At 45.1% G+C, this 14,182-nt stretch overlaps 1 protein-coding gene across 1 annotated transcript in view; it reads right to left on the bottom strand.

Moving 5' to 3' along the window:
* Positions 1-6,146: 6,146 nt before the first annotated feature.
* SBF2 (SET binding factor 2) overlaps positions 6,147-14,182 on the bottom strand; it is a 494,106-nt gene continuing 486,070 nt past the window's right edge. The window contains 5 exon segments of the mRNA XM_079104301.1: positions 6,147-7,848; positions 8,766-8,897; positions 11,300-11,387; positions 12,062-12,255; positions 13,783-13,887. Of these exon segments, the coding sequence (XP_078960427.1) occupies positions 7,750-7,848; positions 8,766-8,897; positions 11,300-11,387; positions 12,062-12,255; positions 13,783-13,887 (618 nt within the window). The 3' untranslated portion in view covers positions 6,147-7,749.

Genomic DNA, 14,182 nt, shown 5'->3' with positions numbered 1-14,182 from the left:
ATGAAGGCTCTGGTACAAGAACAAAGGCAGAAATGGAGGAGCAGGAGGCAGAGACATTGGAAAGCTGTGATCCCTGGCTCAGCTCCCAGACCTAAGCTCATTTCCAGAGAAAGAGCCACCACCTGAAGAGGCCGCAGGTATATACCACGATGATTCCTTCAGGTCCCCCGCCCACAAAAGGGGCATGCGGCCAATTGAGTTGCATGATTGCTTACTAGAAAAGGGGGAATAATTGAAGTTTTAGTAGACCGTGGAGTTTGAGTTGACATGAATACCTGGAGCTAAAAGTGTGATCACAGTCCGTCCCTCAGAGGGGATGCTACAGATTGGATTTGGGGTGTCCCCAACAGGTCCCTGCATTAAGGTCATTTGGGGCTTGATCTTGGGGTGGGGAGCAGCACCCTGGCTCCCTCCTTGTCCTCTTTCCCTTCCAAGAGGCGAGTGGTTTTGCTCTCCCACACAATCCTGCCTCTCCCAAAACAATGGGACCAATTGAACAGGGAGCAAAATCTCTGAAACTGAGCTAAAATCAAACTTCTCTGGAGTTGTTTATCTTGGATATTTGTTATAGTAATGGAAGGCTGGCCAACGGGGGGGCTTCCAGGGGCCAGGTAATAAGCAGAACCCTGGCGGAAGTCTGGCTCATTGCAGGCTCACGGGGTCCACAAAAGCACCCACCCCGCAGTAGTTCCCTGCACCCAGGCATTTAATTGGAATTGATGGTCTGACAGGGGAGTAATCTTTGAGCTATTGGGTAAGAGCTCTTATAGAGAGACCACAGGGATACTTTTTTAAAAAATATATTTTTTAGTTCTAGATGGACACAATACCTTTATTTTATTTATTTTTATGTGGTGCTGATCTAGGCAAGTACTCTACCACTGAGCCACAACCCCAGCCTCCAAGTGGGTACTTCTGAAACTGCCTTTTCCCTACTCCTTCACCCTGTGGCTCTTGCCACATTTTAGAGTAGATAAAAATAACGATATCTCATCCCAGGGAGTGTGGCGGAGATTAGTGTCATCGTGAACAATTGAAAGGATGAAGGGGTGGGGGTTCCTACCGGGCCTCCGTTTAATTCACCAGTGTGACCCCTGCAGAAAAAGGATGGACCCTGCAGAGAGACTGCAGAGCACCTCAGGCTTACCCACGCAGGAGGGCTGCCTGCAGCTGCCATGTGTGAGGCGGAATTGGTGGTGGAGCTGAATCAGGCTTTGGGTTTGTGGATGCAGCCATGTGGCAAATGTGTTCTTCCCTATTCCAGTTAGAAAAGAGGATCAGAAACAGCTCACATTCACTTGGGATGGACAACAGTGTTCCTTAGAAGTTTTGCCTCAGGCTATGCTAACTCTCTTGTCCCTGTTATAACACCATCCCAAGAGGTGAGGACACAGCATCACATTGATTCACCGTGTTATGCAAAAGCTTGAAGATTCAAAGAGCTGCCTCTGCAATGAAGCTTTTAAGGGGTCCAGGGGTCAGAAGTATGCTGGGATACCCCCTCCTGAGTAAAAGAAATCACTGTGTCTTGCATCTCTTGTCACAGTGAAGAAAGCATGGTGTCTGCAGACCTCCTTTGGGGCCAGAGGCAACATGTCAATCCGATGACAGGGAAAGCTGGGTCCCATGCCAGGAAAGGCTCTGAGGAAGCCTAAGAGTGCAGTGAGAGCAGCCCGCCATCGGGCATGCTTTGGCAGACTCTATGGTGTTGGAGATGTCAGTATGACAAAGGGGAAAGATGCAGCAGAAAGCTCATGGAGAGTCTCAACACAAAATCACAACATAGGCCTTTGGGGTCCTTTAGCAAGGCCGTACCATCAGCAGCAGAGGACTACATACACTTTTATTTTTTTGTAGCAGGGATTGAACCCGGGGGTGCTTAACCACTTAGCCACATCCCACCGTTTTTTGTTTTGAGACAGAGTCTCACTAAGTTTCTTAGGGCCTCACTAAGTTCCTGAGGCTGGCTTTGAACTCATGATCCTCCTGCCTCAGCCTCCCAGCTGCTGTGATTACAGCATGTGCCAGCATGCCTGGGCGACTATACACCTTTTGAGAAACAGTCTTTGACATGTTATAAGGCTTTGGTGGTGACAGAACACCTGTCTGTGGAATACCAAGCGGGAAGTCCAAAACTGCTCATTATTAGCTGGGTTCTGTCAGAGGCACAGGTTGTAAAGTCAGATGGGCCTGGCAGAGTCCATCATGAGACAGACGGACTGCATCTGGGACTGAGTTTGCAGGGTCAGAGGAGGTGGTCAGGGCCTGTCCCTCACAGCCCTTGTACCTACAGACACACGGCGGGTTCTGTGGAACCAACCGAGAGGAGGAAGAAGGCTGAGACTGGTTTATGGGTGGATTGAGTGTGTGCATGGGAACCAGGGGAAGATGGACAGTGGCTCCCTGACAAGAGGTACGAAGCGAAAGGGTAGAGACGTGAGCAGAGTGCTTGGCTGTCTGCTTCGTGTACGAGAAGAAGTGGTCCAGGCAGTAAGTACACACATTGCCTGGTTCTTTGGTCAGGGGACTGGAGGACTGGGGATGAGCAGCATCTGGGTGTGGCAGAGGCGTGTGGCTGTTGCGGGCGTGTGGGAGAAAGCATGCTGTGTGGTTTTGTACCACATTAATGCTCACCAGAAAGCACCCGACGTGGGAAATGACCTGCACAGCTGACAGTAGCCAGCCCTTGTCAGTGGCTAAGTGGGGACCAGTACGACGGCTCTCCTGTGGAGTGGCAGAAACCAAACCTGGGCTAATAGGAGCTCCCTGCAAGGGCCACACCAAGCAAACCTGGATATTCCTGCCTTAGAATGTCCAGTGTTCGGCAAGAGAGGCTGATGCTGACCCCCAGTGTGGCTTCGCTCCTTAAGGAAGTCAACCTACCACTGGGGCAAGTCAACTGCCTCGGGCTCTTTCCATCCTGGAAGGGCCAGTAGTTCATCAAGGTCAATTACTCCTGGTACTTTCGGTGACTCCTCTTCATGTCTTTGGTCTATGAACACAAAGAATCCCAAGTGCCCTGGTGGCAGCTCTAGATCCTAGTTCTCATGGACTATTATAGGATCCTCAGTTGAGTGGAATTCTACGCTTTGGATCATGCATTCTGTAAGTCCCTAGCACATGGTGCTGACAGAGGCTCTGGTCAGAAAAGGCAATGCATGCCCAGAATAGGTCTGTATCCATGGAAGATGACCAAGGTTCACATCTGCATTGTGATCTGATTCCCCTTCCCCTGATTTCCTTCTCACTGGTACCTGCTTCTCAGAGTAACACATCTGTTACTACCTGTGTACTCTTGGGACCAGCAAAAGCATCACACAGGAGCTTGTTAGAACTATGGAAGGTCAAGTCTCACCCTAGACTTAATTAGATAATTTGCTGTTGTTGTTGCTGGGGGTTGAACCCAGGGCCTTGTGCATGCTTACGCGCATGCTCTGCTACCCCCAGGCCCTGGAATTTTCATTTTAACAAGATGATTTATATGGGCATTACTGTTTGAGAAGCATCAATTTATTTTTTTCCCCTCGCAAATCTTTTAAATCTCAGTTTGGAACCTGAGTCCTTGTCAAGGTAAACATTTGGAATCACAACGTGACAGACCATCTGGGTCCTTCGTTTTTGTTGTGTGCGTGCGTGTTGGGGACTGAACATAGGACCGCATGTGCTCTGCCACTGAGCTACACCCCCAGCCCCTGGGTCTCTCATTTCATATGTCAAAGCCCAGCAGAATGAAGGGACTACTGAGTGAAATGTAAGAGTCAGCACTGGAACCCAGGCCTCTTGTTTTCCAGCTCCTCCCACTGCAGGCTCTGCTGGGAGCAGACGGCTTGCCCTCGATCTGTTGTCTAGCATGTAGCAATGGAAATAAGGCTGCACCGAGATATGTGGTACAGTATATGTTGCTATAAAAATATGAGGAATAGTAAAAAAAAAATTGGTTTTTGTCCTGGGCTCTTTGTGCACAGTTGCTAAGACTCTTGGAACTTCCTGAGTGACAGGAGTGTCTTGTTATTTAAAATGTGCCCTTTTCAACCACACCTGAGTTCATGCTATAAGATGGCTCAGGGTAGGGCCCCTTAGATAGCTTTGGGAGGGGGAGCCCATCTCTGGAAAAACAGAACAAGTGAATAGAGGTAGGAGCTTTTAGCCTCTCCAGCTTCAGGGGACAGACAGCAACTGAGTTGATGGCCATTAAGGTGCCATGCCACCAAGTGTACCTCTTGCTCTGTTCATTTCTTCCATTTAGCTGTTCCTGAGTTATATGTACCTTGTAATAAACTGGCAAATATAAGTAGTGTTTTCCTGATTCTGTGACTTGCTGTGGCAAATTATTGAAGGAGGGGATTGGGGAACCTCCAAATTCATAGCTGGTTGGTCTGAACTCCCAGAAACTCTTGGGATTTGCAACTGGTGTCTGGAGTGTGGGTGGTCTTGTGGAACAGATTCCCATAGCTCTGGGGTCTGTGCTAACTCTAGGGAGTTACACACACTGGATCTTAAGGATTGACTTAGAAACAAAGAATACAAAACATTTCATTAATAATTTCTTGATTACTCATTGAAATGATACTTAGAAATATTGGGTTAAGTTTTCCAGTAAAAATAAAAATTTCATCCAAATTTTTTCCCCTTTAAAAATATGCATATGTGGCTTGTGTTGTGTATCTGACAGTGCTGTTCTGAATTGTCTCTCTCCATCAACACTGTGTTATTCATTGCTTAATTAGTAGTCTTGGCTGCCATTGTTGAGGGCATTTCCTGGTTATCGGCTTAGGATCTTTGAGGAATTCTTTATGAGATGATGAGGTTACCCAATAACTTTTAATAAGTCATGATGAAATATCTAAAAATGTCAATTTCCACTGAAAAGCAAACTTGCCAAGCCATTAGCAGTTTAAGGTCTGGCTCTGGAGGGGAGGCAGCAGGGTAGAGGGTTGGGACACTGATGAAGGACATGAATCACAGTGTGACCTGTGCTAACATTCCCCCTTGAATCTGCACCTTTCAAGGCTTGTAGGTATAGAAAGGCTTTGTCACAGAAGCTACATGCAGGGAGGGACTTGCTATAGGTAAGGCACAAGGCTAGGATCTGTCCTCCTTGGAACCCAGTACCCTTTCTCTTCAGCTCCACCCTGAGGAATAAAGGGCATCCAGATACTGAGACTGTGCATATGGCTCATGCTCAACCCCCAATTCCAGTTGTTTCCCTCCTGACTAAATCTCAGGGACAGAGCAGGGTACAATGGCAAGTCCCAGGGCTGGCCACTAGGGAGGAGGCCTGGGGCCTCTTGGCTCAGTCACATGTGACCTCAACTAAGGAAAGCTGAAGGCTCACCTTGGGCCCCTGTAGCTCTTGGAGGTCTTCTTGCCTGGTTCAGAAATGGCTCCTTAAAGGTTCAGCTCTGAGGTGAAAAGGGGCCTCTCCCCTGGTTACATGAGGTAACTCCAAGGACTGAACCAGAGGAAGTGTTGACCAGAACTGAAATCACTGATCACTCTGTGCTGCTTAACAATTCCCTGAAGCAGTGATGTCTACTACCCAACAAGACTTCAATGGCTCATGCCTAAAATGTTCACAAATTGCCACATACCACAGGTGGAAAAACTGTGACCCAGAGGGGGTGAGGGGCTCAACCAGTCTCTCACAGCTTATGAGGAGGTGGTGGTGGGAGTGAGAACCTCAGCCTCGGGTCTCTCCTTTTTTTTGGGTACCAGGGATTGAACTCTGGGGCACTCGACTACTGAGCCACATCCCCAGCCCCATTTTGTATTTTATTTAGAGACAGGGTCTCACTCAGTTGCTTACTGCCTCACTTTTGCTGAGACTGGGTTTTGAACTCATGATCCTCTTGCCTCAGCCTCCTGAGCCACTGGGACTATAGGCATGAGCCACCACGCCCAGCTCAGGTCTCTTCTTAAACACTGCATAAGAATGTCCAGAACCCGAAGCTCAGGACAGTGTCTAGCATCTCTTACTCCTGAGCAAATGGAAGCAATGACATTAGCAGAACCAAGGCATAAGTGGGCTATGTTTTTTTTTTTTTTTTTTAAATCCTTAACCCTTCTATTGCTCTACAAGACCTGAACACTCCCCCCTGGAGGGCTGAGCACTGCAGAATGAATGTCACTTTACAGTCCAAGAAGGATGCTGTTTCTTAAGAAAAAAATTTAATTCCAGGTGGTTAGTGAACATAAGGCATGTAATGCCTTCATGAAAGTTAAAATAAAATAATCCAGTTACAAAAGAAGCACTGTGTACAGTCTCAAATTGCTGGAAGTACAATGGGCTCCATATTTTACAAAGTACAAAACATTATTTCATATACAAAGAAAAGTACAAATAATGTGCAAAACCATTTTCACAGGTGGCAAATTTATAAAATGAGTATGATAGAAAAGTCCTTCATTCTTCTTATTCCCCAATTTCTTATATATTAACACATTTCTATATCCTACTATATAGGTAATTTTAAATTTGAAAATCTGACTTATTTTAACCTACAAAGTAGCTCTTTATTTCTTAAAAAGGGAACCTTTCTTTACTAAAATCTTATGAATCAATCAGTTTAGTTAATTTTATATTAAATTATAAGCAGGCTATCTGAAAAACAAGGATATAGAAATCATATATACATATTTTTGAAATATTAGTTTGGTATTTAACATATTAACATTTCAAAACAAATGCAGTGACGGAGCCACCGAGGGCAGGAGCGGCTGAGGCAGGCAGAGGCGTTCCTGCTCACCAAGAGCAAACAGGATCCTTGGGCCTCAGGCTGAACAAACACAGGTCATCCAAAGTAAGGAGAATCTAAGGGCAGTTCTTACTTCTCATGTGCAGAAGTGCTGTGTGGGTGTCCAGCCCTGCTACAGCATGTGCTTGTCATGGGTGCGTGGCTCCAAGTAGCTGGCTGCCATCTTTCCAACATCTTCACTTGATTAGGAGCTCAGTGCAAGTGTCTGTGGGTTAGTGCATGCAGCTTTCTGCATGTTATTTTGTGTAAGAAGCTGTCAGGGAGCAGAAGAACACACAAGAACACAGGCCCTGCATCGCTGGAACCTCTGGTCTAGAGGATTCATGTTTTGGAAGCAGTCTTTTCCTGCATTGGCCTGGTCATCACTGCATCATTTCCTGGGCAGGCTCTTTCCATCAGGATAATCCTGTGAGCTCCTTCTTTGCCTCTTACTGATCATTAATGTCTCCCACTGGAAACCTCAAAGGCAGAGCAGGGACCAAGGAAGCACCTTTTGGTAGCACCAGAGAACTGAGCATCTCCAAGGTCAGGCTATAAGAGTAGGTGCCTGGTTAGGAAACCTACTCTATACAGGATGTAAGATGATCTTTGTAGGGTTTTGATTTTTGCTAGTTATAGAGTTCTCCAAGGAAATGATGACCTTAGAGAACTAAAAGGGCCTTCATGAAGGACTCAAGTAGGTGGTGGCCATTTTGCCTACAGGATGGATGAGAGCAGGTTCAGGAGAATTCTTCTGATCCCTAACCACTATGACCCTGTTAGAACAATTCAGTGCAAGACACAGGAAGGACCTGGTGCTCTTGACCAGGCTGTGTGACACACCCATTCAGGTTAAGTGGATGTCGCAACTGCTGCAAGAGGGGCCTGGGTAAGACCAGCAGGAGAAGGCCATGCCCTGGGATGACTCGCTGCCTGCTCTTCAAAGAGTCATGCTTTTTTTTCTATCTGGCAGCAGGAGTCCCTCTACTTCTTCTCCTTGGGTTGACCACAGGCATCAGGCATCAGAGATACAGCTCTGGATCCTGTCCATCCATTGCTGGGCACTCTGTCCATCCTGGGCACAGAAATTATACACACGTTTGCTGGTCTTGAGCTAAAAAACCAAATGACAGAGAACCAGAGATGAAGGGCTGGGTTGTTTTATGGCTGTGGCAAATCAATCCCCGCAATCTTCCTTTCCATGCTGCCCAGAACATCTATCTTCTCTCTCTCCACTACCACACTGTCACTGCCTTTACTGTCTCTGTACTTTTTCTAGTTCCCAAAGTCACAGGCCATGTGAATAGAAAGGTACTGGGGACACAAGAGAGAGCTGTGTGCCTTCCTGGGGCCACCTTTGATTAGGGAGTAAGGATCAGGACTGGCTGGAGTTTCTGGCCTCTCTCAAATAGCATACCAATGCAGTATAGGTGAGGAAGCTCAGGGGGAAAGGCCCAGAGTCATCCTTACCATGAAGTTGCCCTTTGTGTCTTTGTCTTCAGTTGGGATCATAATGGAAGCCAAGAGACAAGGAAATGGCCTCTTGGCCTGATCAGGACTCTGGAATATGACCTCTGCTTTTTATGAAGTCCTGCTTGACTCCAGGGACTAGACAAGTCTCCTCTGTCTTGTGGCCCATAAAATGCCTGAACACCCACCTTAGGCTGCTGAAGATGTTAGCAGACAATCTTCATGTGTGGCCACCGACAGCCTTTTGTGGAGGGTCAGGCTGAAAGACCACTGGCTATGGAGGAAGTAGCATCTGTCCTTGAAAGCACGGCTGACTAAGATGACTGACAGCATTTTGCAAGGAGCTCGTTGACTTCCCCATGTGGGTCTGAGATGCATGGACAGCTAAGAGTGGTCAGGCTTAGGTTCAGAGTACTGATTTCACGTTCAGTACTTCCCACAGCCAGGGTCTGTCACCCATCTGCAGTCACCACCAACTGCTCTGAGGGCCCCGTAGTGTTTTGGAGGCAGATGGAATGATGTGCAGGCTGAGTCACCAAAAGAGAAATAAGATCAACTTACATCAAAGAAAGCCTTGTCGCTCGTGTGCTTTGGGGCTCCCATGCTGGGGCCAGCAGGGATGACCATTTCTACTTCTGCCAGGTCAATGTGGCCTTTACAGCTCGTGTCCTCACCTGAGTCATAGTATCGCAGCTAGGATCAAAGGGATACAGATGGGATGCAAAAGACACAGAAAGGGAAAATGGCATGGCTTTCCGAACTGTATCTGATTATTTTCCTTTGTCTTGTGGTTATATATGCTAAACTATCCCTGGAAGAAGACACAAATTAGATACTGACTAACTTTAGGAAGAGCCGGTGCTGGGAGAAGGAAGTGGGCACAAGACATATGAGCTTCTTTGAATTTGAGCAGATAAATATATTATATATAAAAAATAGTCAACTAGCAACAATTAAGAAATATATAACATATAAGAAAGGGGTTTAGTGTTCATATAGAATTCTTAGAAATTGTTAGGAATGATAAATAAGCTAGCAGAAAAATAGAGGATCTCAACAAGCAAGTCACAGAAAAAAGACAAATGACCTACAAATATCTGAAAAGATGACCAACTTCACTGATCAGATAAAAGTAAGTAAGATTTCATTTTTCATTTGGATTGAAAAATATTAGAAATGGCTGATAATACCCAGTAATACCCAGTGAGGTCTCTCAAATGCTGTTAGTGGGATATAATTTGTTAGAACCCTTGTGGAAAACTATTTGGCAATATCAGCTAAAACTGAAAATGTCTGCACCTATTGACCATCTTTCCCAGCTCTAGAAAGTTCTCCTACAGACAGAAACTAAGGGGTCATCTTCCACACTGCATTTATCAGCTCAGCATCAGAAAAGAGGCCCCTGTCTTTCAGTGGAAGCTTGGTTGATTAAATGATAACGTATCAATAACATAGAATATACTACCTGGCTTTCCCAAATGAACAAATAAGACTTCCATTATAAAGTGGTAGGAAAACTGTTCAAGATACATTATTTTAAAAAGCAAGTTTGCCCGCTGGGAAGATAGCTCAGTTGGCAAAGTGCTTGCCTTGCAAGCACAAGGTCATGGGTTCAATTCCCAGCACCACACACACACAAAAGCAAGTTTGCCAAATGGCATGTAGGTATGAAATTATATCTGTAGAACATAATAAATAGCTTGATATTTGATTACACAGGGGACTTTTGGATCTTTATGAAATATCTGAATTTGGTGTAAAAATACATGCATTATTTTTGGAATTTTAAAAGTTAAAGAGCCTGCTGGTGAAATCCATCCTGTGGATTTCAGTGTGCATGACAGGAATATGTCTGCTGTTTCTGTCACCACGGTTCTGGCCTCAGACTTTCTCTGTCTCTCCCCTGAGGCATGGTAAGAGTAGGGCCAAATGGAAAAACTATCTACCTTTCATGTTAAAGAAATCCTCAAGATTGGTAAGAATACAAGTATAATTTGGTGTAATTTTAAATTATGGAAAAATATAACATTCTCCTATTTATAGTTAGTGTTTTACTGGGACTCTTCTGCATAGTGTTGGCTCTATGATTTCAGAGACACCTTTAAAGTACAGCCCCGCTAAGAGGGCTTCCATTTGTATATGTGAGAATAAGTTCTCAATATTCTCACATAAAGACTCTGCAACCTTGAGCAGAGGAAAAAGTGGGCCCCAAATATAGTCGTCTTCTAGCTGCAGATCCCACCAGAGCACATAGGGTAACGGTTCAGCCCTTTTCCACAGACTCACTGCCTGGATGAATGCATGAGAGTGAACTAGCCTGCGGTCAGAAGGGGAGGCCATGCGCTCTCACTAATAAAAGGTGCAGAGAGGTGGGAGGGTTGGGTAGGGATCACTCCCCTTTGAAAGCTCTGGAGCAAGATTATGACACTAAGGCTAATAACCTTTAGTTGTTAGAGGTATAGCTAAGAACCTAACAATGGCAGAAGTTTACCTAATGTGGTCAGCAAGGTCAAGTCTAGTACCTGCTCACAGTGATTCAAGATTTGGGTGGGGCATCCTCCCCTCCCTTTCCCTCCCCTCTCCTGCTGCTACCACCTTTGAGGGATAGCAATGCCTTTTTAGTAACCAGTTCAGTGATGGGCACAAAAATGGGCTGCAATAAATGTCTGCTGAATAGCTTAACACCCTCACATGACTGGATGTTAGATGCAAGGATGAAGGATGTCTGAATTCTGTGGCAGGTGCACAGGCCTATATGTGCATATGGTACATATGCAACAGCTAAGGCCTCAGTGCTTCCTGACCTGGGCTTTAAGAGCAGGCATAGGAGATATTCAAGCACTAAAAAGAGTTCTGTTGCTCTGAACGCTCAGGACTCAGTTCACTGCCTCTGATAGAATGTGCCTCTACTTTGGAATTCCCACAGAAGGGTGCTAGGGACATCAGGGGCCCTGAGGAGCCCCCAGGCTACATATGAGAGGCTCCAGGACAGCAGTCTGTACATAGGAATGTATCTGTCTGTTGAGAGCCACATAATAGCCAGGGACTGAGACCAGCCCAACCAAAGTAATTTCTGTTGGCTTTAACAGCATTACCTGATGTTTTGTTACATCCAATACGAACCAACGTGGTTTCCAACCTTTCAGTAAAGCCCCTCTTTTGTACAGTGTTCCCTCAAAGGACCTAGAAGAAATGACAACAGAGTAATTTTGATTTTTTACTTAGAAAATATGGTAAAGGAGACATCTGCTGGTTTTGCTAAGTATCTATTTCCTCTATGTGATCCAAAAAAAGGCCAGTCAGAGTTCTCCCTGGAATTTGGTACTAGACCTTTGGGGAGGGACTGCCTTTTTCTGCTGGGCTCATCACAATTGTGAGGTTAGGAACTGTTAGCAGCCACCTTCCGTGCTATGCTGGGATTGGTTACACAAAGGGAAAAGTGGAGCTGGAAACAGACAGAAGCCTGAAGGCGCTGTGTAAGAAACCAGCATGTCCTTGGCTGTCCTAGTTTCTGTGAGTAAATTCCTTTTGCTTCAGCTAGTATGAGCTGGATTTCTCATGTGTGCCATTGAAAAAGTGCTGACTAACATGCATTCCCTCAAAAGCTCTGGCAGACATGAGATAATAACAATCAGGCACCAACCATAAATAGCTATAACCTCTTGGCATCATTTTTAGTTGTAATATTCATTTTTTCCCTCTTTAAAGAACCATCTAAAGCATTTAGGAAAAATAAAGAATTAAGGCTAATCCAAAGTTTACAAAGGCTGGAGGCACAGGCCATCACTGAGCCCTGTGCATTAGCATAGGGCAGCGCGGGAGTCTTGTGAGCACACTCAGCAGGCTCAGCACATCACCTGTTCTCATCGTTCTTGGAGGTGTACTGGCTATAGAGTGTGGCTGCCCTTCGCTCCACGCCATTGGAGGGGGAGATGCTGGAATTCTGCTCTTCACCCATGCTACTGTCCGGGAGGTGCAACACAGGCCTCTTTTGATAGGAAGGTAGGTTGGTAGACACAATTCCTGGGGACCCTGATGGGTATCTTTGGGGCTGAAAACAAAGAAACAGGTGCTAAGAAAGCTTTACAGAGACTTTAAGCAACTGACCTGATCATTTCACTTATGCAAACTTATCTCAAGGAAAAAACTGGATAATGAGCACTGATGTAGGTACAAAGATACTAATCCTGGGGTTGTTTAAAATAAAAACTATAAGCCATCTAAATAACCATTATTTAGGGGAATGGTTAAAATATTATTTCTGTACATTGTGTTCTAGACAGTCACTAAAATGATGATGCTGACTTACACATGGTGGCAAATAAGGCACATGTATGTCAACATTAAGTAAAAAAGGCAGGTTTAAAAACAGTATGTAAAAGTCAATCCCTTTTGCGTGTGGGTTTGGAATGATGAAACAAGTTGAAGAGCACAGTGGTTTATTTCAGGTTATATATTATGGGTGATTTTCATCTTCTATTTTATAACTTTCTGTGGACTATCTTATTTTGAAAAAATGCCTTACTTTAATAATCAGAAACATATCAAGAAACTATCTTTTGGGCTGGGGTTGTAGCTCAGTGGTACAGTGCTTGCCTAGCATGTGTGAGGCACTGGTTTGATTCTTAGCAGTGCATATAAGTAAATGAATTAAAATAAAGGTCCATCAACATCTAAAAAAATATTAAAAAAAGAGAAACTTTCTGAGGAAAAAAGGACAAACATGTCGCCCTGTGGCCCATGTGCAAACAGCACTTCAAATGCTGAGGCTCGAGACAGAGCCTGGAGGGTTCCTCATTACCAAAGGTTTCCTTCTCACTGCATTCCTCTTGACCTCGCCTTTCTGAAATGCTCTTCTGAATACTCATCTGTCCTAATTTCCCTCTGATGTGTTTGGAGTCATCTGATGTGAGTTTGAATGGTGGTGCTACCAACTACTGGCTGTGAGATCTCTGCTGCTCCCTCGTGTGTGAGAAGGGACTGACTCTCCTCACTGTGGAAGGGACAGGATGCGAGTGTGTGTCTGCTTCTAAGCACAGTCGCTTGCACATATCATGTGCTTGATAAATGTTTCTTAAGTCAGAAACAGGAAATGGGATGTAAGAAGCAGAAAACAGATTATTTGGTTTAAAAACATTTCTATGATAAATGCTTCTTAGATCAGATACAGAAAGGAAGTGTAAGGAACAGAAAGTAGCTTATTTTGTCTTTTAAAAATATTTTCATTTTCTCTGCTTATTCCTCTGGAGCAAACATGGCCTTGGCATTCCCCTCCTCCCTCATGTGGTAGAAGATCAGTTGAAACCACAGAGGCACTGGGATAGAAAAGAACCCAGTAATTTTCCCTGGATTCAATGCCCTGAAACATAAGTATTATGTCACTGTGGTACAGTGAGACACTCAGGAAGTATCCGGTCACTTGGAACTTTCTACCCTGACCCCCGGGCATGAAGCCTCCCTCTCCCATCTTCCTTCTGGCCATAAATCCACTGAGTCCTGCTAGCGGAGACAGTGGGCCCCACCTGACCCAGCACCCTCAGAAACTAAGAATTAGCTCCTGAGGGGTTCTGCAACTCACCCGGTCTGTTCTTGGATCTTCCTTAAGGTCCATGGTTACTTTTTCCCACAGCTGCTGCCATTTCTCAGGGGTTTGATTCAATTTATGCTCCAATTTTTCAATTTCCTGCAAAGAAATTAAGTTTTCTGACAGATCAGTACATCACAGAAGTCAGGATGTGCCCCAGAGTCACTTGTCCTCTGTACTGGGCCCAGATGAGCAGCATGGCCAGAGGGCAGTTAAAAAAAAGTCATAGATGTGGGGCCTCAGAGGTTTCCCAAGCCAGGAAGAGTGGTGGGGGCATGAGTTGATATGATGCATGTGATGAAGATGATTTATCAGGACCCATAATCAGGTTTTTTTTTTTTTTTTTCTTAAAGACAGGCTTAACTAGCAAGAGATAAAATATGTATCCTAAATA

Source organism: Sciurus vulgaris, assembly GCF_902686455.1.
Source record: "Sciurus vulgaris genome assembly, chromosome: 11".
In the NCBI taxonomy this organism is placed as follows: domain Eukaryota; kingdom Metazoa; phylum Chordata; class Mammalia; order Rodentia; family Sciuridae; genus Sciurus; species Sciurus vulgaris.
The sequence above is the reverse complement of the archived record's forward strand: the minus strand, read 5'-3'. Positions and strand labels throughout refer to the sequence as shown.